Source organism: Ptiloglossa arizonensis, chromosome 8 (assembly GCF_051014685.1).
Source record: "Ptiloglossa arizonensis isolate GNS036 chromosome 8, iyPtiAriz1_principal, whole genome shotgun sequence".
Classification (NCBI taxonomy): domain Eukaryota; kingdom Metazoa; phylum Arthropoda; class Insecta; order Hymenoptera; family Colletidae; genus Ptiloglossa; species Ptiloglossa arizonensis.
The window spans coordinates 2,377,149-2,401,966 of NC_135055.1; the positions used below are offsets into that span (position 1 = coordinate 2,377,149).

Sequence of the window (24,818 nt, forward strand, 5' to 3'; positions counted from 1 at the left end):
TTGCCATCTAGTGTGCAAATTTTCAATGCCGGATCGATAAAAATCAATTGGTTTTTGAGCAAAATATACAGAGATGGCATTTTGAATATCATCCAAATTTGCAAATCTTTTGCCACTTAGAAAGTGTTGAAGCGATCGGAATAAATGGAAATCCGATGGTGCAACATCGGGCGAGTATGGTGGGTGAGGCAGTACCTCCCACCCCAATTCATTAATTTTTGCCAAGGTTCGTCTTGCGCAGTGCGGTCTTGCATTATCGTGTTGCAGAATAACGCCTTTTCTCTTGACAATCGCTGGCCACTTTTCAATTAAAGATTTATTTACACGATCTAATTGTTCACAGTAAAGGTCTGCATTCACAGTCTGTCCAGGTTTCAGCACTTCAAAATGAACAACGCCGCGAATACTCCACCAAACACACAAAAGGGCCTTTTTGGGGTGTAAACCTGGCTTAGCAGTACTTTGTGGCGATTCATTTGGAGAGAGCCACTGCCTTTTGCGTTTTGGATTATCATAAAGAACCCACTTTTCATCTCCGGTGATCAAGCGATCAAAAAACGCTTCTGTATTGTGCCGTTGAAGCAATAAGTTGCATGTGGTGGATCGGTTAGCCTTGTTCTCTTCGGACAGATTATGCGGGACCCAAACACCTGCTCTGCTTACTTTCCCAATCTGCTGCAAATGTTCTTGGATGGTCGACCAAGGTTGGTTAAGACTGTTTGACAATTCCTCGATTGTCTGACACGGATTTGCTTCCACTTCCGCACTTAACACGTCATTGTCTAACGTTGTTGGTCTTCCTGATCGATACGAGTCGGAAAGATCAAAATTACCGGATTTGAACTTGGAAAACCACCTTTGGCAATTACGAACGTCTAATGCATTTGGATAAACATCGCAAATGTTTTTGGTAGCAACTGTTGCGTTACTACCCTTGCGAAACTCAAAAAGCATGCAATGCCGGATATGTACCTCTTCTGGTATTTGGCTGGCCATTTCACCCAAAATTGTAAAGAAAAATTTTAAATTTAATTATTTACAACTAAACAAGTCACTATAACCTCAGAATGTCTTTGCTACGACTTTAATGTACACAATGAGCTGACAAATGACAATCAAATAGTGACATGCGCAGAAACGACATTACTTTCCGGTCCACCTAATATTATGCTTGTAATGGCAGTGATTACACCGTGACCACGCTGAGAATCTTTTATATCGACGAGTGATCCGCGAACTTCCGGTTCTTAAAATTGTTTATTATTGCGGTATGATTCTTACGAACGTTCATGTAATTCGTTTACAGTTTTCTAGGTTAGAGACGTGTTTACGTTCGAAAGATCACGTTCGAACGTGTTACGCTCTATCGGTAAATTGAAATTGGAACATTGTTCCACGATTATATGGGTGTCATCAGAGCTTTACGTGGAAGTGTAAGAAAAGGTGCGATGTTATTTTTATATTAATGGAGAAAGTCGTTCAATTGGAATACATTGTGTATTCAATATTATTTCACATTGTGTCCGAATCTAGATGTGAAAGCAATAAGCATTGAGATCGGATTGTTTTCGAAGCGAATGCGCACGTGTAGTAGAAGGTCGTCACATCACGTGATTAAATATAAACACAACGTTCATGAAACTTGAAGCGTAGTGTCGAACGACAGTACAAAGGGACGTAGCGGTACGAGACGTCGATACACACCACGGGATCGTTACCATGATAAGAAACTTTCGATATTGTCGGCTTCAAATTAATCTCGTATTAAATAATGCCGTTTGTTGGCTCGCCGTGGCGCTTTATAACATCGGCAGTCGTAACATATAAATTACATGCACGGCGTTTATAACTTATACGGCCTGGGTATAAGTTATAAAGGCGTCGTACAGTCTATGAGTTATAACTGCCGCGATGGTAATTTATAAGTAACAACTGCCGAAGTTATAACGCCCGAGGTCTCGGAGACGTACATAGCTCCCCAACACTCTTATATTCGTTTGCGACGCTTGCGAATCGGACGTAAATTTCGTGCTCGGGGGTGCGGGGAACTTTTCAAGTCTCGTGATATTTAGATGTCTTACGTGGAGTCGTTTATCAGCCGGTCAAGACAAGAAACTTAATTCCCTCTTTATAGTTCGTTCGTTTTAACGTGACTTTTTAATGGAACGAATATATAACCTAACCAATCAACGGCAGATGAAATTGACAGGCGATAACTTGACCTAGAAGACTAAGAAGTTGGCCCCTTAAGATTTATCGATAAGGAGATATTTATAACAGAGAATATCGGTATTATTTCTCTCGAGGATCTCTTTCGAACGAAGTATACAATCGATAGGCGATAATCTAACTTAAAACCAGTAAGTACCTGCTTCGATCGTGTCGAGAAACGGATATTCTCGGATACACGTGTAAAGAAGCAATTAAAAGTTTCGTAAAACGATTTTCGTCGCGGAGAATGTAGATGCATTTCGGATACGAAAGCGTATATTTTATTTGTAAACTCGGGCAGTTTAGAATGTGTAAAACTCGACGAGAGAATGTTTCCAGACTGTAAAGTGTGAGTATGTTTTTATCGTCAACACTAGTGGTTCCTGATCGGCTATCGGACATTTTGCAGAGCAACCGGGGGAACTATATCTTCGCGCAAAGGAGAGAAACATTTACATTTTAAAGACGCAAAGTGACCGTTGTCAGTAATTAAATGGCTAACAATTGAATTGCTTTCTCAAGTGTGAACGAGACCAAACGCGAGCCGCTTTGCCAGCGAGAGACAGCGACAGGTGACAGGCGTTGGGCATGTAGTGGGGATGATTGCTCAGTGTCCTTGAGCAGCCAGTCGATTGCGATTCGACTCACGCAGCCGCTAGGGGACTCCGCGGGCCTGGAATGTTTATTTCGATCGCAGTGTGTACTTCGAATTCGAACGTGTCTCGTGTCGTTCCGCGCGGAACACCTCGAGTGAAAACGATCGATAAATACGTACGGTCGTCGATAACTCTGCTCGAGGAAAAGTGTGAAGTTCACGCGGCCAGACCTGTGCCCGTACATAAATCTACGCGTTCGGTGCATACCTTTGAGGGCAGGCGCACGTGCGTTCGCACGCGCGCGTACAGCAGGGAGATTTCCGCGGGCATCAGCGGTGGTACGAGAACCGGGGAATCCTGTGAACGATGCGAAGAGGAGACGGCTCGGGGAGAGGGGATTCTGGCGTGGGGTGCAGGAGGAGAGTCCACGTGGAATATCCAGTGCAGCATGTAAAAGCCCGTTATGCTCGGGACGCGGTGTTAGCGCGGTGCATAGGCGCATATGCATTAGTATGGCGTACGCTATAAATAGATATAGCAGACCGCAGAGATTCTAGCCACCCCGCCTCCTCTCGTGTATCAGAATGCACTTGGTAGCGCTGCATCTCTAAGATCGCGTTGCGTTCTCGTTTCAGCAAAACCCAAACTGCCGGAACCGGAGACTTTTGATCGTCGAACCACCGGCCCCGGACCGTGTGCCAGAGTGCTGTTGTTCGACAACTTGGAGGTTAGGTTTGTTCAGCTGCGCCTCGCCTTCTTTGCGCGCTTTATCTTCCCGCGGGGTAATTGAATGTTTACTTTAAATACAGCACCGCAAACCAAGTGCATTAAAGACTGTTGAATAAAATAAACTTCCCGTAGACGCGAAGCTGAATTCGTGCAAACGAATTCGTCACTGTTCGAGGCGGCTTAATCTATAAATGAGCTACGTATGGTAAGACACCTTTTAGTATCCATTAGGAAATTGGGAGATATTTTCGCGAATTAATTACTAACGGAGTATTCTGTAATTTAACAAAGTAATTGTAGAGGAGAACCGTTTGGATCGATTGAACGATCTCGAACAGCACAAGTCATTCTCTTTGGCTTTATCAGAGGATGTAACTGCTCAGCACGTCCATTGAACAAAATGATGATATTCGAATCTCCAGAACGACTTAACCTACATATCTTTTTAATTATCAACAACAACACGGGACTATGTGTCCCTTTATTCAGTAAGAAAAAGAATTACACACCAGTATTGCACACCTTATACGTAGTTGAAATACGAATTATAATAATCCGAACAACGTTCTAATAAATATACTATAAAATAGAATTAAATATTCTACAATTGAAGGATCAATTGATATTTTAAAAAGATAATATAATCTATAAATCCTTCGTGTCTATTGAGCGATACCTAACCTGGAATTCTTCGAACCTTTCCCGAAACATTTCGTTCGTTAACTTAACCCTACCTATTTTAATTGCAATGTTAACAGAATATTTCCCAGTGATCGTAAAGAAGTAAACTGACTTCGGGTTAGTCAAATATCAGGGACGTGGATTAAGGTTAGGATCGTCGTGAAAAATCCAGAAAGATGAACGAGAGGCGCGCACACTTTTCGAGAAAAAGGGTGCTACCAGGTTTCGCGAACTCTATGCTTCCTGTGCGAGTTCCGAGAAATCTGGTGTTCACAGACGGCGAACCTGTCCCCGGCGTTAATAAGGCGTCGATATAACGCCGTCGTGCAATTTAAAACACCATTTTCACGGCGCAGGCCGTTATGAGATACCGGTATACCCGACCGATCCGGGCACAAGCAGCTTCTGTTTTCGGCAATGAGGATGTCAGACAAGTTACGACACGGCCAGCAGGTGTTACGGGGAGAGGCTGTCGAGGCCCCGCTACTTCCTCTTTTTTTCGTTCATTTCTCATTTTCCTTTGATTCTTTTGGAATGGGCCGGCTGCACACGCGGACCCAGCTACCGTTCAACCTTTGTTGTATCGGGTCGACGATCGATTTGGGGACCAATTACGAGTCGGTGCTACTCGTTGCACAGGGTTTGCGCGCGAGTCTTTCGGATTTGCGAGGAATTTCTTGAGGAATGAACCCTTTTGCATCGTGGAATCCCCTGTTATCGCATACAGGATAACCTACGATGTAGAATGCAAAAGTCAACGTCGACATCTTTCCAGGTAAGGGTTACATTTTATAAAAATAAGTATCGTTATATTATCCAACGGGGATTATCTATTTTGTTAGTTGTATTGGTAGAGATGTAACTTCATAAAATAATATTTTATACTTTATTAAAGAATGTTCAATATTCCTCTAGGTTGGAAATCAATTTTATGAAGTAAAGAGTAGTATCCAACTTAAATAATTGAGGTTATATTTTTTGTTCTTTTTTAAATTATGAGCGTTTACAAAATAGTTCACGGTACGTTGCAACGTCGACAATTATAAAAGAACCCGCAGATAGAATTGCATTGCACGTGTAAGCGATCGGATCATAAAAAATGAAAAGCACATTAGATAATCCATTTAACCAACGGCTGCGACGAGATCGTTATTTCATGCTGCATGTAAATTAACAGTTCAAGATTCATGATTCGCGTCGAGCCACCTGTAATTTGCGCGTAATGCTATACATTAACACTTTAACATACAATGCAATCGAATGCGCCGGTGAATGCATTTGCGGTTCGAAACGCGCCTAGCTGTTGGCAATACGGTAGATATTTCTGCGAGCGTGCTCCTACCAATTAGGCGTCTATTGCAAATGGAATGAAATATAATTTAGACCTTGAAATAGGGAACATCTGTTCCATTCTGTAATTCTACATGTCGATGCTATAACTTTGCGAATGATTTGCCAAATCATCGTGTTAATTTATAATACCTGGAACGGTTCGATTAAAATAGTAAATAAAGAAGGATGGATCTAGAATGTACAAATATTACATTCGAGTCGAAAAATATTTTTACTAATAGTCTTTTTTCCCGTAGGTACATCAAGCTTCGCCTCTGGACTTAACCTAGACACCTACTATGCGGAGATCGTAAGTTATCATGTCCCTACAAACTGGAGACTAGGCCTTTGGTACAACTAATTTTCCACCTTCCAACTATAGATGATGATATATAACAACAGTAGTGGTGATGACTCTGATTGTCATACAGAGGGGCAAGGAGACTAGATTCTAGGTCTAATTCTCCACCTATCAACTGTAGATGATGATATATAGCAACAGTAGTGGTGGAGATGACTCTGGTTGTCATACAGAGGGGCAAGGAGATTAGTTTCTAGCTCTAATTCTCCACCTATCAACTGTAGATGATAATATATATATAGTAACAGTAGTGGTGGAGATGACTCTGTTTGACGTACAGAGGGGCAAGGAGACTAGATTCTAGGTCTAATTCTCCACCTATCAACTGTAGATGATATATAGCAACAGTAGTGGTGGAGATGACTCTGGTTGTCATACAGAGGGGCAAGGAATCTAGGTCCAATTCTAGACCTATCAACTGTAGATGATGATATATAGCAACAGTAGTGATGGAGATGACTCTGGTTGTCATACAGAGGGGCAATGACACTAGGTTCTAGGTCCAATTCTCCACCTATCAACTGTAGATGATGATATATAGCAACAGTAATAGTGGAGACGACTCTGGTTGTCATACAGAGGGGCAAGGAGATTAGTTTCTAGCTCCAATTCTCCACCTATCAACTGTAGATGATGATATATATAGTAACAGTAGTGGTGGAGATGACTCTGGTTGTCATACAGAGGGGCAATGACACTAGGTTCTAGGTCCAATTCTCCACCTATCAACTGTAGATGATGATATATAGCAACAGTAGTAGCGACGACTCTGGTTCAGTTACAGAGGGAAACATCCGACCACTTATCGAGGCAACGCCGAGAATAATCTCCCTCGGCAACAAATTCTCCCGCACCGGACACAAAACCCAATGAAAATCCCTGCTGCGCATAATCCAAGGTTCTCGGTAGCACATCCCCGCCCTAGCTGCCATACCTCAGTACACCGTAAGTCCAACGAAATCTCGCCAGTCAGCCTGGAGGACGTACGCTGATAATAACATCCCGTTCTTAACAGCCCCGTCGGGCTGTTCGTTAATTAAATTAGTTTCTTTTCTCTTTGACATTGTAGCAGCACCCGCGCCTGCGCACAGTATCACAATAAGACCAAGTTTCCAGTCTATCGACGAACCTCGGCATAAATACCAAATTCCGCGGGGCTTATCCCGTCCTGGCCACTTAATCCCCTAAGGGGGGAGGCTGGAGAGGAGGGAAAGGAGGAGACGCCACCGTCCCGGCCGGTAAGATCGTTTTATACGACGAAATCTAAATAAAGTCTGGCCGAACGGGATGGCGTTATGCCTATTTATTTCAATAACCAGCCGTACAGCACGCTTAGAGCCTCCTAAGACCCAGACCAGGGTCGCATCCCGAAGTCGATTCGTGATGCACCGAGCCGCGGCGCAAGGCCGCGCGAACCAACCGGCGCTGGATGGTGTTCGAGGGCCTCAAGGTCAACGATAGTATCGAACCACACGGCGCGGTGGAAGAGAGAGACAGAGAGACAGAGAGAAAGAGTGGGGGGAGGGTAGAGCCGACCGTACGTTGCATAATTGCGTCACGTTGTCCGGGAATCAGTGCTCTCGACGTGCACACCGACGGTTTTGCAAAAACTCCCCGGCAAACTGGATTCCATCGCGAGACACACGAGGCGTACGGCGCGGCGCGGCGCGGCGCGCAACTGCACGCGCGCGTACGCGGGCGACTCCGCTTATTTATATGCTTCTTCGCGAGACCGCGTTTATTTCGCGCGTGCATCCACCGGGCTCTGCGGTTTGTCCTTGCGTACGCTTTGAAAACATTGTTTTTCGCCGTGCTCTTTTTCCCTCTGTGCCGCGTTCCATATTCTCTCACTCTCTCTTTCTTTCTCTCTCTCTTCCTCTTCCCTTCGCTGAAATTTTCGTAGGGTACGATTGAAACACCGGGACGGGGTAACAACACCGTAAATATTTTGAAGTATGTAATAAATATTAATGTAAGGTTTCGGGTATACAGTGTAAAATGACATTTGGAACACGTTCAGTGTACACCGACATTTGGAACACGCTCGGTGTACATTGACATTTGGAATAAGCTTTTGGAATACGCTTCGTTTGTATGATGAAGAAAATAGCTCCGCGGGGGCAAAAAGTTAATTTTCCTTGCTACTTTAAAATTATAATGTGAACACTCTTTTAGCGAATATCTTCTTGTTTCTTGCTTTAAAACTTCAATTCGATTTGTATCGATACAGGTTGTCAGGTACTAAAGTGTAAAATGATATTTGGAAGTGTCATTTATCACATTCATGTAGATGCAAAATAAACATCTGTATAACAAAGAAAATAGCTCCGCGGGGGCAAAGAGTTAATTCTCCTTGCTATTTTAAAATTGTAATATAAACGCTCTTTTAGCGAATAATTTCTTGTTTCTTGCTTTGAAACTTCAATTTGATCTTTCTTAAAGAAATGCTGCTCGTCACTTAGCATTCATAAGCATACTGTTAATATAAATAATTAATTAAAATTCACAAGTGCGGTTGGGGATTGTAACACTGTTATTTAAAAAGAGTAAAAGTTGAAGAAGATAATACGTTTGTGACGATGGAGTACAGGGCTTGGAACATAATTTTTAACGAAGAATAAAAAAAACGAAACTTTATTAACAAAAAGTGAAGAAACAAATCCATGCACAGAATTCAACCTTAAATTTGTGCAACCGTTTCGTAAAGCTTTGTCACGACAGGTTTCAACTTCTAACTAATTGCAAGTTAGCTAAATAAATATCTTGATTTTCTAAAATTAAACTTGTGCTACTGTCGTCTTCATACAGTGTTATAATACAACCAACCCGACGTTCGGGACGAGCGCGCATAAGTTTCGAGTACGGTGGCCCGAATTGTTCGGTATTTAAGGATCGTGTTGTCTTTGGTTACTGAGGAAAAATGAAGAAGAAATGGAACAGAAGCTACTCGTGTGAATTGTAAAATAATTGTTAAAGTCGTGAAAAATTGTTTTCATATTCTGTATTTCAAATGAATATCGTACAAGTTCGTGCAAGTCTGTCTATCTTACAAAAGAAATTTCTTATTTATGTTCTAATTTCAGAAATTCTCTTCGTATATGATTACAGTATGGAGCCTCTCCTTTTGAACAGGCCTTATATTTCTTTATCGCTGTACGTGCAACGTCCACATTGCTGTATTCTTACTTTCTATAAACCGACAAGAGCTTCCCACGAAATGATCAAAGAAGCTCTAATCAATTTCAAGAGAGGTTTTGTAAGTATACGATCTACAGTGTAGGACACTATTTTTAAACAAGTCTGTATAGTTCTCTCTCGGCACGTGCAACGTTCACACTACATTCGTGTCCTTCTGTGCGTATTTAAGTAGATGCTACGGGTACAAGAAGATGGGAATATCATTTTTTAACAGCGCTGTACATTTGTCCCTATATAAATAGAGATATATATAATACACATTTGAGATTTACATGTATAATAAGATCTACTGTAAATTTCAGATTTATAATAAGATCTGTTGTGCATTTAAGATTTATAATAAAGAGCTGTTATACATTTTAGGGTACGGAAGAAATTCGGCCAAAAATATGCAAGAGGAGCTACAACTGATTATAAGTGGATGATTTCAGTATAGGACACATCTTTTGAACGCTGCTGTAACTGTCTACGCTTACTTCTGTTGTTCCTGTTGTCGTGTTCCTACGCTTTCCCACGTGAAAAATTGAAGAGAAACGTAAGAAAACTTTCCACCCAATCGCGGAAGCAGTCTCGACAAAATTGAGTAATGTCGCATGCGATTTGCGATGATCCTGCAGGATATTTTCTTTTTCTACATCGTCTCGTGTTGCTCGCGTAAACGTCTATTGCGTCCCTTGTTGCGGTTTATGTGCTTTACCCCGTGTAAATTTACACAGATTTACGGGACGAAACCCTACGCTAATAGCGGAAGTAGCCGCAACAAAGTCGAGAAGAACCGTTTGCTACCCACGGCGATGTCGGACATCATTTTTGTGCAGCGTTGTAACTTGACCTTCATTAAGATTTTTGTCGCCTCGACGAGCTTAGATGAAAACCCACGGGGAACATTTTATGCGGTAGCGCAAGAAGTTACGATAAAGTGGGAAGGAAATTGTTCCTTATCCGCTAATGTCCCCTTGGTGCAACGCATTTGCATAGGCCTGTACTTTTGCTTACATAAGCGTTCGTTGATCTTTTTGTCGCGCTTCTATGTTCTTTTGCGCGTAAATTTAGATAGAGACGTGAACACGCTATCCCCTTTGTAACGGAAGAAGCTATACCGAAGTAGAAGACCTTCTACAATTAATGACAACGTTGCAGAAGATTGCACCTGCGCCGCACTTGTAAATGCACCGCGTTCCTTTGTAGTTACATTGCTTGGGATTTTTTCCCTATGCAAATATGTTGAAACGGAGGTACGAGCAGCAAAGAAAAGTCAACAGTATTTTCCAAGAATTGTGACCACCATTTTTGAATAGCACTTGTAGAATAAAAATTCACAATCGCTCGTTACTCTTCCTACCATAAATTTATCTTCGAAGTATAAACTTACGCAATGATAGAGGATAGGATTGTAAACGAGTAAACGATTGTTTGTAATTAATGGGATCGTCGCAGGGGATTATTTTTCCGCAACAGTATGCGGGTTCGTTTGTGTGCACGTTGGTCGTCTCTGGACAAATTTGGGTAAACACAATGGAATTAATAGGGCAGTAATTAATTCATTATAATGGAACACCAATTTTGTACAACGCTGTAGGCCAATTCCGTGAACATCTATTGCTCTGTTTATCGCGATTGCTCGTTCTCCTGCGTGAAAATGTAAGTAGATACTTTAGAAAGTTGAATCTGCCACAAAGTCGGGAAAGATCACCATTTGCGGTTATGTCACGGGATGCCACTTTTGCATGTAACTGTAATTTTATTTCCATAAACTTTCATCGTGTTTCGTATCGATTCCATGAATTCTTTTGCCGAGATAAAGGCCGGCACGATAAATTGTCTCGAAGTATACAATGGTGATTTTAATTAAGAATGGGATTGCAATGAATTCAAGATCGATTATTTCCAATTATATTGCCGAGCACCATTTTTGCGGAGAGCTGTAGCCTCGAGGTACCATAAACGTTCGTTGCTCTTTCAGTCGTTTCTATACGCTTTCCTGCGTGTAAATTTAGAGTAAAGTCATGCTAAATTTTCCTTGTAAGAAGCTACAGCAACGCAACAACGTTGCAGGTATAATTCAGTCGAACGTACTGCCACGTTATTTGTGTCACTTCTAGGCATCTTTCTGCGCGCAAATTTACATAGTCCTGCGTACTAAATTTTCCACGCAAGTTGGTGCATCGACAGGGCAACAATGTTCCAAGCTCGCTATTCTCGAGCAACGTTATGCAACATAACCGCGGGTTCTACCTCTTGTACTCATCCTCCCTCCCGTAAATTTACATAATTCCGTATGCTGATATTTTTCTCCCAAGAGATCAACAATATTGTAAGACCGTTATTTTATAAGATGCTCTGTACAACTTAACCGGGTGGTCTCTCGCGTTATTTCTGACACTTTTATGGCTTTTACTATGTGCAAATTTACATAATTCTGCGTGATAAATTTTCCTTGTATGAGGGTACATCGATGAAACGACAATGTTGTAAGGCCACTATTCTTGATCAGCGCTGTACTATTTCATCCTGTCACTTTTGCATACTTTTCTGCATGACAATTTACGTAAAACCTCCTTGGTTAAATTTTTTCTGATAAATAGCTACGATAAAGTTGCAGCGTCTTAAACAGCACTGTTATGTTATACCCACGTGTACTGCCACGTACTTTACATCATTTTAATACGCCTCGTTTTATTTAGGTACGACATGCAACAGAATGGATTAAAGCGGAATAAATCGAACTACACAAAAACGCTGCAAGATTACTATTCTTGAGTACTAATTACGGTCTATCCACCTACACTGTTATACGTTATTCGCCACTCCATACACTCTCCTGTGTGTAAATTTGAGTAAAATAATGCGTGTTAAATTTTTCTGCTAAGTAATTATAATAATCCCTACAAAACCATTATTCTTTAGCAATACTGTACGATACATGTACTATTCGGTCATTTCTACATACTCTTTCAGAGCAAGTTTGAGTAGATTGAATTAAAGTGGGAAATGACGTTACAGGTCCACCATTTTTGAAGAACTGTACAAGTTATCCTACGCACACTACCATACTCCTACCATTCTCTCTTATATACATATGCAAAATGTAAATATTGAGTTGTTCGGAAAGTAGTTTCGTTTCTTTTGGTGAAAATGAAACACGATTTTTTTTAGACTGTGTAAACATTTTATTAAATTATACATTCTCCATTTTGGAAAACGAAATGACTTTTTGAACAACCCAATAGCATCACAAGTTCAAAATTTTCTTGGCTAACAACCGTAATAATGTTTCAGGATTATTGATATAAAATTTATTTCACGCATAGTACCATATTTCTACGATTCTCTCTTCTAAACCCAAGAAAAATTTAAATATGAATTATACTCGTGTTCCTTAAATTTCTAAATTTTCTTTAACGAACTGCTGCAACAATGTTGCAGGACCACCTTCTAAATCCAAGAAAAATTTAAATACGAATTATACTCGTGTTCCTTAAATTTCTAAATTTTCTTTAACGAACTGCTGCAACAATGTTGCAGGACCACCTTCTAAATCCAAGAAAAATTTAAATACGAATTATACTCGTGTTCCTTAAATTTCTAAATTTTCTTTAACTAACGGCTGCAACAATGTTGCAGGACCACCTTCTAAATCCAAGAAAAATTTAAATATGAATTATACTCGTGTTCCTTAAATTTCTAAACTTTCTTTAATTAACTGCTGCAACAATGTTACAGGACCACCTTCTAAATCCAAGAAAAATTTAAATATGAATTATACTCGTGTTCCTTAAATTTCTAAACTTTCTTTAATTAACTCCTGCAACAATGTTGCAGGACCACCGTCCATGGACGGCGCTGTAGCTCACGTAGACTCGCGGGTATGATGCCACGGACGACTATCCAAGCCACTTCGTCGTTCATCAATCGACCGCCGCCGCCCGGATGGCATTCCAATTACAGACGATCACGATTCCACTGCGGCGTCATTCTAGTTTCTGGGATCGTCGTCGTCGTTGTCGTCGTCGTCGTCGCTGTCGTCGTTGTCGTTGTCGTCGTCGTCGTCGGTAAAGCGACGAACGATTTTTTTCCAGTAACCTGGCCGCCGCGCGGCGGGTTTATGTGGAGCATAAGGCGGAATCGAACCATGATTTTATTGGGGTACCCCGCCTCGCGTGACACGTCCATCCGAGAGCTGGACTCGCTCTCTTCCGAGAGAGGATGCGGATGTTTTGTTCGGTAATTTAATTACTCATGATTTTTTTCTTTTCTCCGCGCCGTGCAGAACCGGCTCTCGTGGGTAGTGGCGAAAAAAGTATGGTAATTATGGTTGACGATTCTCCCGTGGACGAATCGTACATGCGAAACCGTATTCCAACTCCTGTTTCTCTTTTATTTATTTCGGCACGACGATACGTCTTGTTATTTAACGATCCGATCCCAACAAGCGGATCGCAATTTGAATCGAATTAAGGAAAATTTTAATTTCGACGCTCGGTTAAGTGCGATAAAACGAGCGAGTAAAGGTGGTAAATTATTTTTTCGTTCGGGCCGAATGTGGCGTTTAACGAGCGCGAAATTAAATAAAGGTATCGCGGCAAATTGTAACTCCAGTCGAATTGAATTTAATCGTATCACGATTGCCGGATAAACGAACGCGATACTATTTTTCTCGTCGCGACGGAAGACAAATTCGATTCCCGTCCCGCTTGGAAAATGTAATTTATCATCCCCCCCCCCCCCTCGTGCAAATAAATATTCACTTGCGAAATAACCCGACTGTGGTTTCTTTGGGTCAACGATGACGTGCAGCGCCGTTCTGTTTCTTATCGTCGAAGAGGAACGAAAAAAATAAAAGTACGAGAAGTGGGGTTAGGTAGGAATGATTTACGATCGGGATCGAGGGAAATTAGCCGGAAGGTCGTGGTGGATATCCGTCGCGGGGGGAGGAAACACATTGCCCTTGGTAGTCAGGTAGGAATAATGGCCAATTTAAGAGTATATTGTACGACGGAATTGCCAGTTCCAGTTCGTGTTTCGAACGATGAGCATTAAGGCGCAACCACCGACAACGACACCCGGCGCAAGAATTTTAACGGAATCGCGCGCAGCAGTGCTCGCCACTGATTTCGTTTTGTTTCTGTTCTTTTCTAACAATGTAAGGACAAAGTACATGTGGACACACCGTAGCTACCACCACTGAGACACATGATCGCGACGATGGAAAATACGAGCAGCTCATTGGTCCAGCCATACGTGTCTCGTAGTCACATGTTATTTCACAAACTGTTCCACAGAGTAGGGTATCGTTGGAACGTGTTTTTATTCGATCGTTGTTCGCCGAACAATCATTTCGCAATATTATGGTGTTATCCGTATTATTCTCATCAGTCGTTGGTGCGATTCCTCTTATTTTATTATTCGTGCTCATTGGAATGTTATGGTTCTTTGTGTTCCTTGTGTTATTATTTATATTTACTCGTATTAAAATGAGGACCCATTGTTTTCTTTATAGAATATGTTATGTCTGTCAATACGTACCACCTATCGTATGCATGTTATTCTTTATTTCTTGTTCACTTTCGGCACTTGTAATTTCATTGTTTCTGTAATTTCTATCTCGTCATTACTATTATTTTTACTTTGCCATTTTTTTTTTTTTGCCACATTTATTGCCATTTCTGTTATTTTAGTTATTCTTGTTATTTTTCGTGTGTTATTCGTTTAATTTCTATTATTCTATTATTCATACACTGATAAAATTATTATTCAAAGTAGGAATACACAGGTGTGTACTTCAGTTGCAATTAGATTGTTTTGTTATTCATCGTTCGAATAAAATTTCCCATATCCTTGAATCGATGCATCTGCAATTGAGTAGTCACAAACTTGTTCAAGCACAAAAGGATTTCTTTAGAGAATTCGATATCATTTGTTTGCTTCGAGTCGGTCAGTGGATTCGATGTTATTTTAGTACACTTAACGACGGTGTGCTTTTTGCGAGAACACGAAAAGCAATCCAGATTTCATTGTTTTTGCAGACGTTTACGAACGTCTGGCGATGAAAAATCGTTGCAGATGTATTTTGAATTATGTTTACTAAACTGTTATTAAAGAAGAAGGATCACCACAAAGATGTTTTGTGGGCTTGGAGAGTATTGCACGTGAGTAATTTGTATTATACGATTAATTGAAAATGGGAATGTAAAAAGAATACATTGTTGAATTAATATATTTGGCAAATTAATTATCGTTACTGGGAAACGATATAAATAATTATTGTAAATTTTAAGAAAATTGTTTTCATTACAATTCAGTTCGGCGTCTCATTGTGGTTGTGTTACGAAGTTATGATTCAGCACGCCATTGTATCATAAACTACGCAACCAATCGGAAACAAGTATTGTATACATTTTATTTCCTCTTCCATGAAGCATCTAGTCGGTTGTATCACTGCTCACAGGACACTCTGTGTATCGAAGGTACGAGTCATATATTTGAAGTCATTCGATGTTAACCTTTTACGATCGGAACGCCGTTCTCTATTTTCTTCGGTCTACCTGAACTAATAGGAAAAAATAAATATTGTTATCGACAACGATTATATTATTTATTACAAAAATAATTCTCATCTTTTCCATCGATCGAAGAGCAATTAAACATTTTATTATCTCGAGACAAATCACAAGTATCCATATAGTATTCATCGTTCCTAATATTATCATGTCTCGTTTAGACTGCTTTAAAGAATTCTATTATTTTTACAACGAAACAGTAACATTCGCAACAACAGTGAGACACACTGTTCAGCAATCAGAGTGTACATTCTTGGATAGCAAGCAACGTTGTCGAGTCTCGTTCGACACCGATCGCAAAAGGTTAAGTCCAGTTCCAAGTACAGGGTGTTCAGAAAGTGTGCAACAGCAGTTCAAAATTAATACAGCGTAACGATGAATCGAAAAACGTGTGGGACAAGGTTACACGAAACCGTGTTCGAAAAATGATCGTGGAATGAGTTGTAAGAGATCGATGATCTAGAAAGGCAACGAAGTAACGCACGACTTCATTTTTCTCGCGATTCAGTCTCGCGGATAGGTCCTTCGTGGCGCCGGTTTTTGCGATACATTTCCTGGTGCTCGCAACCGTATACTTGCGCCTGTCGATCGTACGTTCCAGCGATTAAACGATAGAAGCGATTAGGAGGCCGCGCGCATGCCTTCCCAACGGCTACCATGAAATTATTAGCACTGGCGCCAGTTATCTCGCGCCTCTCTCTTTCTATCTATCCATCGGGCCATCTATCTTTCTCAATTTTTTCTCTCTATTCCACTCGCGCCGTGGAAACGCCACGCCACCGCCATTGCCACGCACCTCACCCACGTTTCTTCTTGTTCACAGGTTCGAGGAATTTCGCTCGAGCAGGCTGTGAAAGGTTCTCTTCCCTATCTCTGCTTTATAAATTTCTTTTTTACGATGGAGGTATTATTTCCTGCCAATTTCAAATTTGGGTTATGATCTGCCTCCGACGATTGTTAAGGTAAGCTCGGAATATTTTCGCGCCAATTTTAAGGTTAACTTGTAATATTTTTGCGCTCGTTTTGAAGTTAGTCCGTAACGTTCGCGATAACTTCAAATTTAGCTGACAATACATCGGCGTTAATTTTAAAGTCAGGTTATAACACATTTGCGTCAATTTTAAAGCGGGGTTATAATATTTTCACGCCAGTTAAAAATATAGGTTATTGTATTTTCCCGCCAATTTCAAATGTAGGTTATAATATCCCAACTGGATAAGTTTCTAATCTGGAAACTAGATTTCCTTCGGTCGTAAAGTATTGTTAATAATTGTTCTCCGATCTGTTCGGAATTATTAGATCTAGTAGCGTTTCAAAAATCGAGAAATCTCTAAAATGTGGAAATTTTGCCGAATTCAAAGTCTCCGGATCGTTGTTCTAAAAACAATCGGCTCTAAATTTCTCTTCTCTCCGCTCCTCCCACGAATTCAACGAAACGCTAATATTCCACTGGTTGTCTATTTTTTTCTTCTCCTCTGTTAACGTCAGGGGTGTCTTGTAAAACGTGGGTTTACAATTTTTACGACGCGTTGTACGTTGTCTCGGGTCATGCGTCACTCGTCACGTGCCGCGTGAAAAAAATCTGCTCGGTTCAATTTACATCGTCCTTTCGCGGTTGATCCTCCTAAATTTCTATACCAACGCGCATTTTGCTGCGCGTGTTAGGAATGCCGTGCTGGTCCACTCGCGAATTTCGCTAATGGAACGGTAATGGAACGTGAACGTGATTTTCGGTGGTTTGGCATGTGGAGCGCTTTTGGCGGATCGCCAGACGATGTCTCCGAGTTAGATGAAACGCTCCGACAGTGGTGAATGGTTTCTGTTTACGTGCTCTATCTTTTTATCTTTGCACTGTTCCACCTGGCTCGACGAAGGTAACGTTACGACGTAACGATGAGAAAATTTATCTCGTCGAACGTATAATCGAGAAACCACTTGCTTCTGGGTAACAACAAGCAAATTATGGTCCCAATAAAGCTCTTGCAGAAACGTACTTAATTCGATAATTCGTGCAATTTTTAACGAAAATTAAAATTTTTTTTCTCATTGTAGCTTCGCGAGTGTATTAGTAGTAGATTAGTGAGGTTCTCCCGATAAAAACGAATCCAAACACGACATCGTTCTGATCATTTTTGATTATAGCGTGTTAAAAATTTTCAAAAAAGTGATTTGTGCAACGTGCCATCAAAATAGTCCGAATAGGGTCGTGTTTGTACTCATTTTCATCGGGAGAATCTCAGGAGTCTACTGATACTATTTTTAGGAATATATACAGTGGAACGTGGAATATGGAAAATAAGGAGACATAACATTTTCGATAAATACTTTCATTTATTTTACTCAGTCTCCTTACCACATACAACGGTTTGTTACATTGTTATATTTTCGTATCTGCACACTTCCGTAAAGATAGAAAATTAAATTAGGGTTCAAGTATGGTGTACTTGTAGTTCACAGGATTTAATGCGCAACAGCTCCCAACCGGGTTCGATTTCGCTAACCAATCGATATACCGACTCGTAAATTCGCTTTCATCGTTTCTGTTTCGGCGTTCTTTTTCGAGCAGTCGAGTGGGAGTCGGCGAGACAGCGATGTCGTTGTTCGATTGATAGAGAAAGTTGTCCCTCTCGAACGACCCTAAATAAAAAAAAGAAATAAAAAAAGAAAAGAAAAAAATGAAGAAAAAAAGAGGAACCATTTGTCCGCTCCTTTGTTTATAAGGAACACCTATCACAGCAATGAATGGTCCTATTGAGTCGCGAGTTCGTCCGTCACCGAGTATAATAAAGTCCCCTGATGGCCATCGTAGAAAGAGAAACCGACGTCCGTCTGACGCGATTAATCGATCAGCCATTTCGTTAATTGCGTCAGTATTGTGTTTCTTGTAATTACTTTCACCGCCTCGCTCGAGAGACGGAGAGAATCTTAATCCAACTGGTTGCTTAGCCTGCTCGGAGTATCTTGTTACGGTTTTTGCCGGAAAGAATCGACGAGCACGACTCAATAGCGTACACAGTTGGCCATCCGACTAATTGGGGGTAGATTTGTGCCAAGGATTAGCTGGGATTCTCTGTAATGAGGAAACTGAAAGCGTCTCGGGAGGGAGAGAAAGTTCGTGGGTGGTTCGAGAAAAGAACAAATGGCGGTGAATGCGAGATGCTTTAAACTTGATCGTTTATGCACTTAGAAACTATGAATAGTTTGTGGGAAAGTTCCATCGTTTTCCTCGTGTCGTATTTTCACGGTGTTTTCACACGAGTACACAATGAGATCAGCTTGTGATATAATGTTCGCTCTAATCTAGAAGTAGGCAACTCGTGAAGTCCGTATACGTACACGAAAGATTCGAGGTTAGGTTTTATAATGGCATTTTTATATTTCAACTTATATTTCATTTTCACGTGCATTCGTGCAGGTACTTTCAGCTTTGCGTGATAATAATAATAATGACGATAATAAAAATATATTTTATCGATTATATTCTGAGATTGCATTTTGCAATTGCGTTTTCTTTTCACTATTGTTTACCATTTGAATGAACATTCCAACGACTCAAACAGGTTACAATTCAATGGTACCCATTAGGAGAATAATATAATGGGTGACTATTTACTCCTCGACCCTAACCATAAAAGTTTATTTTGAATCCCTATTGTTACACGTGGTTTTATTTTTGTTTCCAAAAATACGTTCTACCCAATTACCTTGGGTAATATTATACGAGCGACCGTAGATAGTAGGGACATTGATCATTTACCTCGATTATTACCCAAATCTCGATACTTGCATTTCTAGTCCCCTTTCCTTGCAACTATCAAAGTTTTACTTATTTGAAGCTTCTACGACTTGGTTTTCTTGAAAAAGTATTCTTACGTTTTACCAGAACTTATAGCATTTATAATAATATAATATACATTATTTTTACTTTTATATTTTTAATGATTTCATTTCGTCAACAGATCAGGCGATACGGAGATACCGATAAAGATGTTGGAACTATTACTCAGCATCAACTGTAGATTTTTTATCGAACGACTGAACAATTGAACGATAAAATCCACTTCTCCAAATACTTGGGCTATTCGAATACAAGGAGCAGGTGGAGTGGGGGGGAACCCTCCCTTCGCGGCATTCCCCTCCATCAGCAGGATTTATTTGAGCCGTCTATAGGTGCACCCTTGTCGCCAACACTCGAACCGCAAACTTTCACATTCTGCCAGGCTCGCGCACGAAGCCCATAAATTCTTATTAGCGATTAGCCCATCCGAAATGTAATAACGATGCCCCGGCGTGCCGCTTGGATGTATCATTAGCCGATGATAGACGATGCGTTGCGCAATTAACAATTACCAGCGAACGTTGGAGCACCGGGACGAGCTTCCCCAGGATAATGCAAATTATAGGATTACGCCTGGCATTCGGGGAAAAGTGAATCCAACGATGGAAAATATTGCTCGCCGGCCATGGGAAAAGGAAACTCGAGGTAAATGCCTGAAAAACTACTTTTAATCATAACATTTAAGGAAAGATCACCAGAAGATGAATTATATTATTAAGAAGACATTATAAGTAACGAGGAGTAGGTAGATACCGTAGGAGAATTCGATAATCTGCATAATTCGGTGTCTATAAAAATGATTAAACTATTGCGTAATCGTTTTAGAAATTTGTGTACATCCATCGCTTTCTTTTCGAGTTGTAATTACTTTCTCGTTTAGGATAGAGTCAGTTAAAAACACTCGATCAAATTTCTGGAAGTAATAGGTCAGTGTAGGTTATGTATTTCAAAAGTTTGAGAGCGGTATCGCGTCGATGCGCAGTGCCTCTGCGCATCTACGCCGCGACGCTCGCGCCATCTACCTCTAGGTAGCGCCATCTAGCGATCCAACCAGGGCTATTAGAACTCTGCTTCGTTCTATTCCACTTTGGAAACACTTTGCACACGAATTGGAATATATCTGTACGTGCGCGCGGCAACTTAAAAGCCCGACGTCAAATTAGTTGACATTAAACGGCTATAATGGTTACCTCACCTATGTAATAACAATGCGCATAAATTACTACGGTACGGTCGTAAGTTTTTCCACGAGTGTTTCGAAAGATTCGATAACACGAGCCCAGATCGATTCGTATAGACGCATAATTACAAACCACGGTTGCGTTACTTGTCATCAAAAGCGACCGCGCAGCTGACAAACAAATCTACGGTTTTGCAACGCGTCTACGCCCACATTTTTCGCGCCATTTTTCCGTTATCCTTGGCGCAGGGCACAAGTAGACCAGATCAACGCTCAATTCGCGTCCTTAGACAACAGAAGGGAACGGGAGACTTTTAATACGCTGTCACTTGCGCAACCTGCACACTCGGGGACCGCAACGTACGACTCGAGAGACTCGCTATTTTAATTAACAATTACCGCAACCCGTAATTACCACGGACACGCGTGTTCGCTCGGCGCGAGGGTCGCGATACGCATACTGAGCGTGAGCGGATTAAGAGGGTATTCTGGTTTGGAAGATTAAAAATCAAGGAATTTTCCAGAATTTTTCCCGGGAAACAAACAGCGGTATAGGTACAAAATTTCGCAGGCACATTTATACACGATTCGAGTAGCTATAGAATTTTTTTCGCATCGATATATATGTAACTACGTAGCCGGTGAACGAATCCAGATAAGACGTGTCAGAAAATACTACCTTGTAGCATTGACACGATTCCGTCGATCGTAGTCGTCGGAGTTAGAAAATGGAAAGATATTATTAAATTATAGGAGTTACTTTATTAGCAAAGCTTCGAACATAAAGAAAATATTGGACAATGTTAAAGTGGCAACGTTTCGAATCCAAATTTTACTTTTCAACAAATTCTCCCTTCTCTCTTTTAACAGAATATGATAAATTACTTGTAATTACGATTCAGTTAAAATTTTAACTATATATAAACGATAAAATTCCCCAATAAAATGCCCAGATTTTTTAAAATCTAATTAATTTTGAGAAAACTTTAAAAATTTTAAAAACTTTACCAATTCTTTTCCAAGGCGTCTTCAGTTTCTAAACTAATCGATAGTTTAAAAATTCTTAGTGCAATAACAATGACGTTCATCTGCTTTCTAAGAAGATTAGAATACTATTCGCTTCTGACCATTAGGATCCGAAAACTCTGCGCCATAGTGTGCGACTAAGAAATTCGAGTAGCGTGCCACAAAGTGGCTTATAATTTTTATTTGCATAGAAATTTTTTTATAAAAATTGGCCGAAACGTAGTCCAAGGTATACACTCTTAATACATGTGCGAAATATTGATGTTGGACGTTTGGTATCGTCGGAAAAAATTCCCAAACATCGGCTTCCTTCTCGGCTCGAACGTGGTGGTTGTTCCCCCATAAACGGTTCGTTGCACGCGACGAAAGGGATCGGTTCCTATCAATTAGAGGCCTCACTCGAAATTTATACTTTCTTCGCGGACGAATCGAAGCCCCGACCGGTTCGCTCGTGGATCATCGATCACTTCCGATCGATTAACCCGTTCTAACCGAAAGTCGGAGGGACGCGGCATGAGCCGAGGATAAGGAGGAGGAGGAGGAGGAGCATGGCAATCGAATGACTCCGATATCTCAATGCGTCCGATGCAAAATGTAGTTCTTTAACGCATCACTGAAGCGAAAAGACGTCCCCAGGTCCCGAAACGACTTCTTATCGTGAGTCCGCGTCCCGGTTGATCCGGGGCCCCTCTTCCCCCTCCCTAGTTGTCGGAATTTCAACCGCGGAAAAGACCCCGCCCCGTAGAGGAGAGGGGAGGGGGACGAGGAGTAAAAGGAGCACGGGTTTCTCTCTCCGGTGTCTCGAAAACGGTGTAAGCGCGATCTTTTGATGCGCGGTCAGTGAAAGTTTATAATTGATCGGGGGATCCACCGTGTCGGATGGATTTCTTGCGCGAAAGATGGGTGAAGCTTTTCGATGCGAGCGAAACACGAGAGAGAGAGAGAGAAAGAGAGAGAAGGAAGAGTATTGGAAAATGATATTCGATTGGATGTCACTGTGGGTTGTTGTTAACTTAACTCCGATAAGCGGTTTCTTGATTAGTTACACACGCTATTCCATCGCATGGAATAGACGTATGGAATAATAATGTCGGCTAATAATAGTACCACATAATTTTGGAATTCTCTAGAGCTCTAATAATATTGTGGGTTACTCAGAAGGAATAGAAATACTAGCCTTTGGATTCGGAAGATTAAGTTTTGGGAAAATTAATTATTTGGAAAGTGTGCAAAATTGAAATGCAGGAATGGTACCAGACACGGACATGTAGGTTATGTTTCGTTTCCAAAAGTATTTATTCTTTTCATTAAAATTGTACTTGAATCACTATTAAGTATTAACAGATCAGTATTTAAATATCCCTCATTTGCCCTTAATAATCTACCTATTATAAACAATTGCTACTTATATGTATATATATTTATGAAAATTTTTATTTTTATATTTTCAGAACATTTTCAAGAAAAGAATACCATTGGATCAACAGGGTTATCGCAATGAAAACATGGCTAAACGTCTTTTAAATTACCATAATGCGCATCGTCTATGGACTAACAGTATTACGAGCAACAAACAAACGTGTTCTTCATGCTGAAAGAGAATTGCATCTATATTTAGTAAAACTATTATTTGTATGGACAATTTTTTTGTACGATTATACATTTTGAATAAACCACAATTATTCCAAGATTAAACAAACATTCTATTTTATTTTCCCCACAATTCTACTCTCCTTTAATCCAAAAATCGATTCCCACATCAAAATCCATAATTTACTCCCTTCCGTTTCTCTTATAAATCACGCAACGAAAACATTAAATCAAAACATCAAAAATTTCAAAAAAGGAATACCTCCTCGGCAATCATGTTCTCCTGATACCAAAGTCCCGAAATCGGCGAAAAATTCAAGCAAAAGTTCAGAAATTCGTTTAAAATTGCCGCCAAGCTTCGATTTGCGGAAATTCCCGGAAATGACGTCATTTCCAAGAAGCCGCGGATTTGTGCCACCTCCTCAGCAATCATGTTTTCCTGATATCAAAAGTACAAAAATTTAGAATTTTATAAAATTCTGCCCGATTTTCAGACTTTGGTAGGAGGAGAACATGATACGCGAGGAGGTATTCGTATCGTGCCACTTCTAGAAATTGACGTTTTTCTGAGAATTTTCGGAAATTCTTGGAACTGACGTCATTTCTGAGAATTTTCGGAATTTCTTGGAACTGACGTCATTTCCAAGAATTTTCGGGATTTCTGGGAACTGATGTCATTTCTGAGAATTTTCGAAATTTCTCGGAACTGACGTTAATTCCGAGAATTTTCGGAATTTCTCGGAACTGACGCCATTTCTGAGAATTTTCGGATTTTTCGTATTTTCCTGGAACCCACGTCATTTCTGAAAATTTTCGGGATTTCTTGGAACTGCCGTCATTTCCTAGAAGTGGCACGATACGAATACCTCCTCGGTTTTCATGATCTCCTAATACCGCAGTCTGAATTTCGAGCCAAAATTTGTGAAAATCTCCGATTTTCGAACTGTGGTATCAGGAGAGCATGATAGCCAAGGAGGTATTGCTATCGTGCCACTTCTGGGAAATGACGTCATTTTGAAGAATTTCTTCTAGGCGGGACTTTTAAACGAATTTTCGTACTTTTGCTAGAGTTTTGTGCCGATTTCAAGAGTTTGGTACCAGGAGAGCATGTTACTCGAGGAGGTAGCACGATTCCGTCGATTCTCGGAAATGACATCATTTCCAAGAATTTTCGCGAATCGAAGCTTGGCGGGAATTTTAAATGAATTTCTGAACTTCTGCTTGAATTTTTCGCCTCTTTCGGTACTTTGGTATCAGGAGAACGTGATATGCGAGGAGGTGGCACGATTCCGTCGATTCTTGGAAATGACGCCACTTCCAGGAATTTTTGAATCGAAGCTTGGCGGGAATTTCAAATTTAATTTGGCCGATTTTAGGACATTGTGGTCGATTTTCTGCTGGGAATTTGGAATTTTAAGGTTATGCTTAAGGATGGATATCATAAGGTGTAGTAAAAAACGCTTGAGATATTCTGAACTGACATTCTTTGTTAACTTAAATGTTCGCTTTACAAATG

The 24,818-nt window shown here is 40.6% G+C and overlaps 2 protein-coding genes across 2 annotated transcripts; both read left to right on the forward strand.

Annotated features, from left to right (window-relative positions):
* The first annotated feature begins 2,997 nt into the window (after positions 1–2,997).
* On the forward strand, positions 2,998–4,088 carry LOC143150417 (uncharacterized). Its single transcript, XM_076318684.1, has 4 exons — positions 2,998–3,324; positions 3,443–3,589; positions 3,669–3,741; positions 3,828–4,088. The coding sequence occupies exons 1-3, from the start codon at positions 3,174–3,176 to the stop codon at positions 3,725–3,727; spliced, it is 357 nt and encodes a 118-aa protein (XP_076174799.1). The 5' UTR covers positions 2,998–3,173; the 3' UTR covers positions 3,728–3,741; positions 3,828–4,088.
* Positions 4,089–14,954: 10,866 nt separating this feature from the next.
* LOC143150638 (uncharacterized) lies at positions 14,955–23,378 on the forward strand. The gene is made up of 6 exons (XM_076319088.1): positions 14,955–15,042; positions 15,135–15,164; positions 15,210–15,257; positions 16,492–16,630; positions 19,628–20,151; positions 23,164–23,378. Exons 1-5 carry the CDS (start codon positions 14,955–14,957, stop codon positions 19,713–19,715), a joined length of 393 nt encoding a protein of 130 aa, XP_076175203.1. The 3' UTR covers positions 19,716–20,151; positions 23,164–23,378.
* The last annotated feature ends 1,440 nt before the right edge of the window (positions 23,379–24,818 follow it).

What these genes read in the sequence shown, in the direction of transcription:
- LOC143150417 (XM_076318684.1), top strand. Translation starts at nt 3,174, where the DNA reads ATGCGAAGAGGAGACGGCTCGGGGAGAGGGGATTCTGGCGTGGGGTGC. An exon ending in CGCATATGCATTAGTATGGC is followed by an intron (nt 3,325 to 3,442) that starts GTACGCTATAAA and finishes TTCTCGTTTCAG; the next exon opens with CAAAACCCAAACTGCCGGAA. An exon ending in GCGCTTTATCTTCCCGCGGG is followed by an intron (nt 3,590 to 3,668) that starts GTAATTGAATGT and finishes AACTTCCCGTAG; the next exon opens with ACGCGAAGCTGAATTCGTGC.
- LOC143150638 (XM_076319088.1), top strand. Translation starts at nt 14,955, where the DNA reads ATGCATCTGCAATTGAGTAGTCACAAACTTGTTCAAGCACAAAAGGAT. An exon ending in CATTTGTTTGCTTCGAGTCG is followed by an intron (nt 15,043 to 15,134) that starts GTCAGTGGATTC and finishes TTGTTTTTGCAG; the next exon opens with ACGTTTACGAACGTCTGGCG. An exon ending in GGGCTTGGAGAGTATTGCAC is followed by an intron (nt 15,258 to 16,491) that starts GTGAGTAATTTG and finishes TCTTGTTCACAG; the next exon opens with GTTCGAGGAATTTCGCTCGA.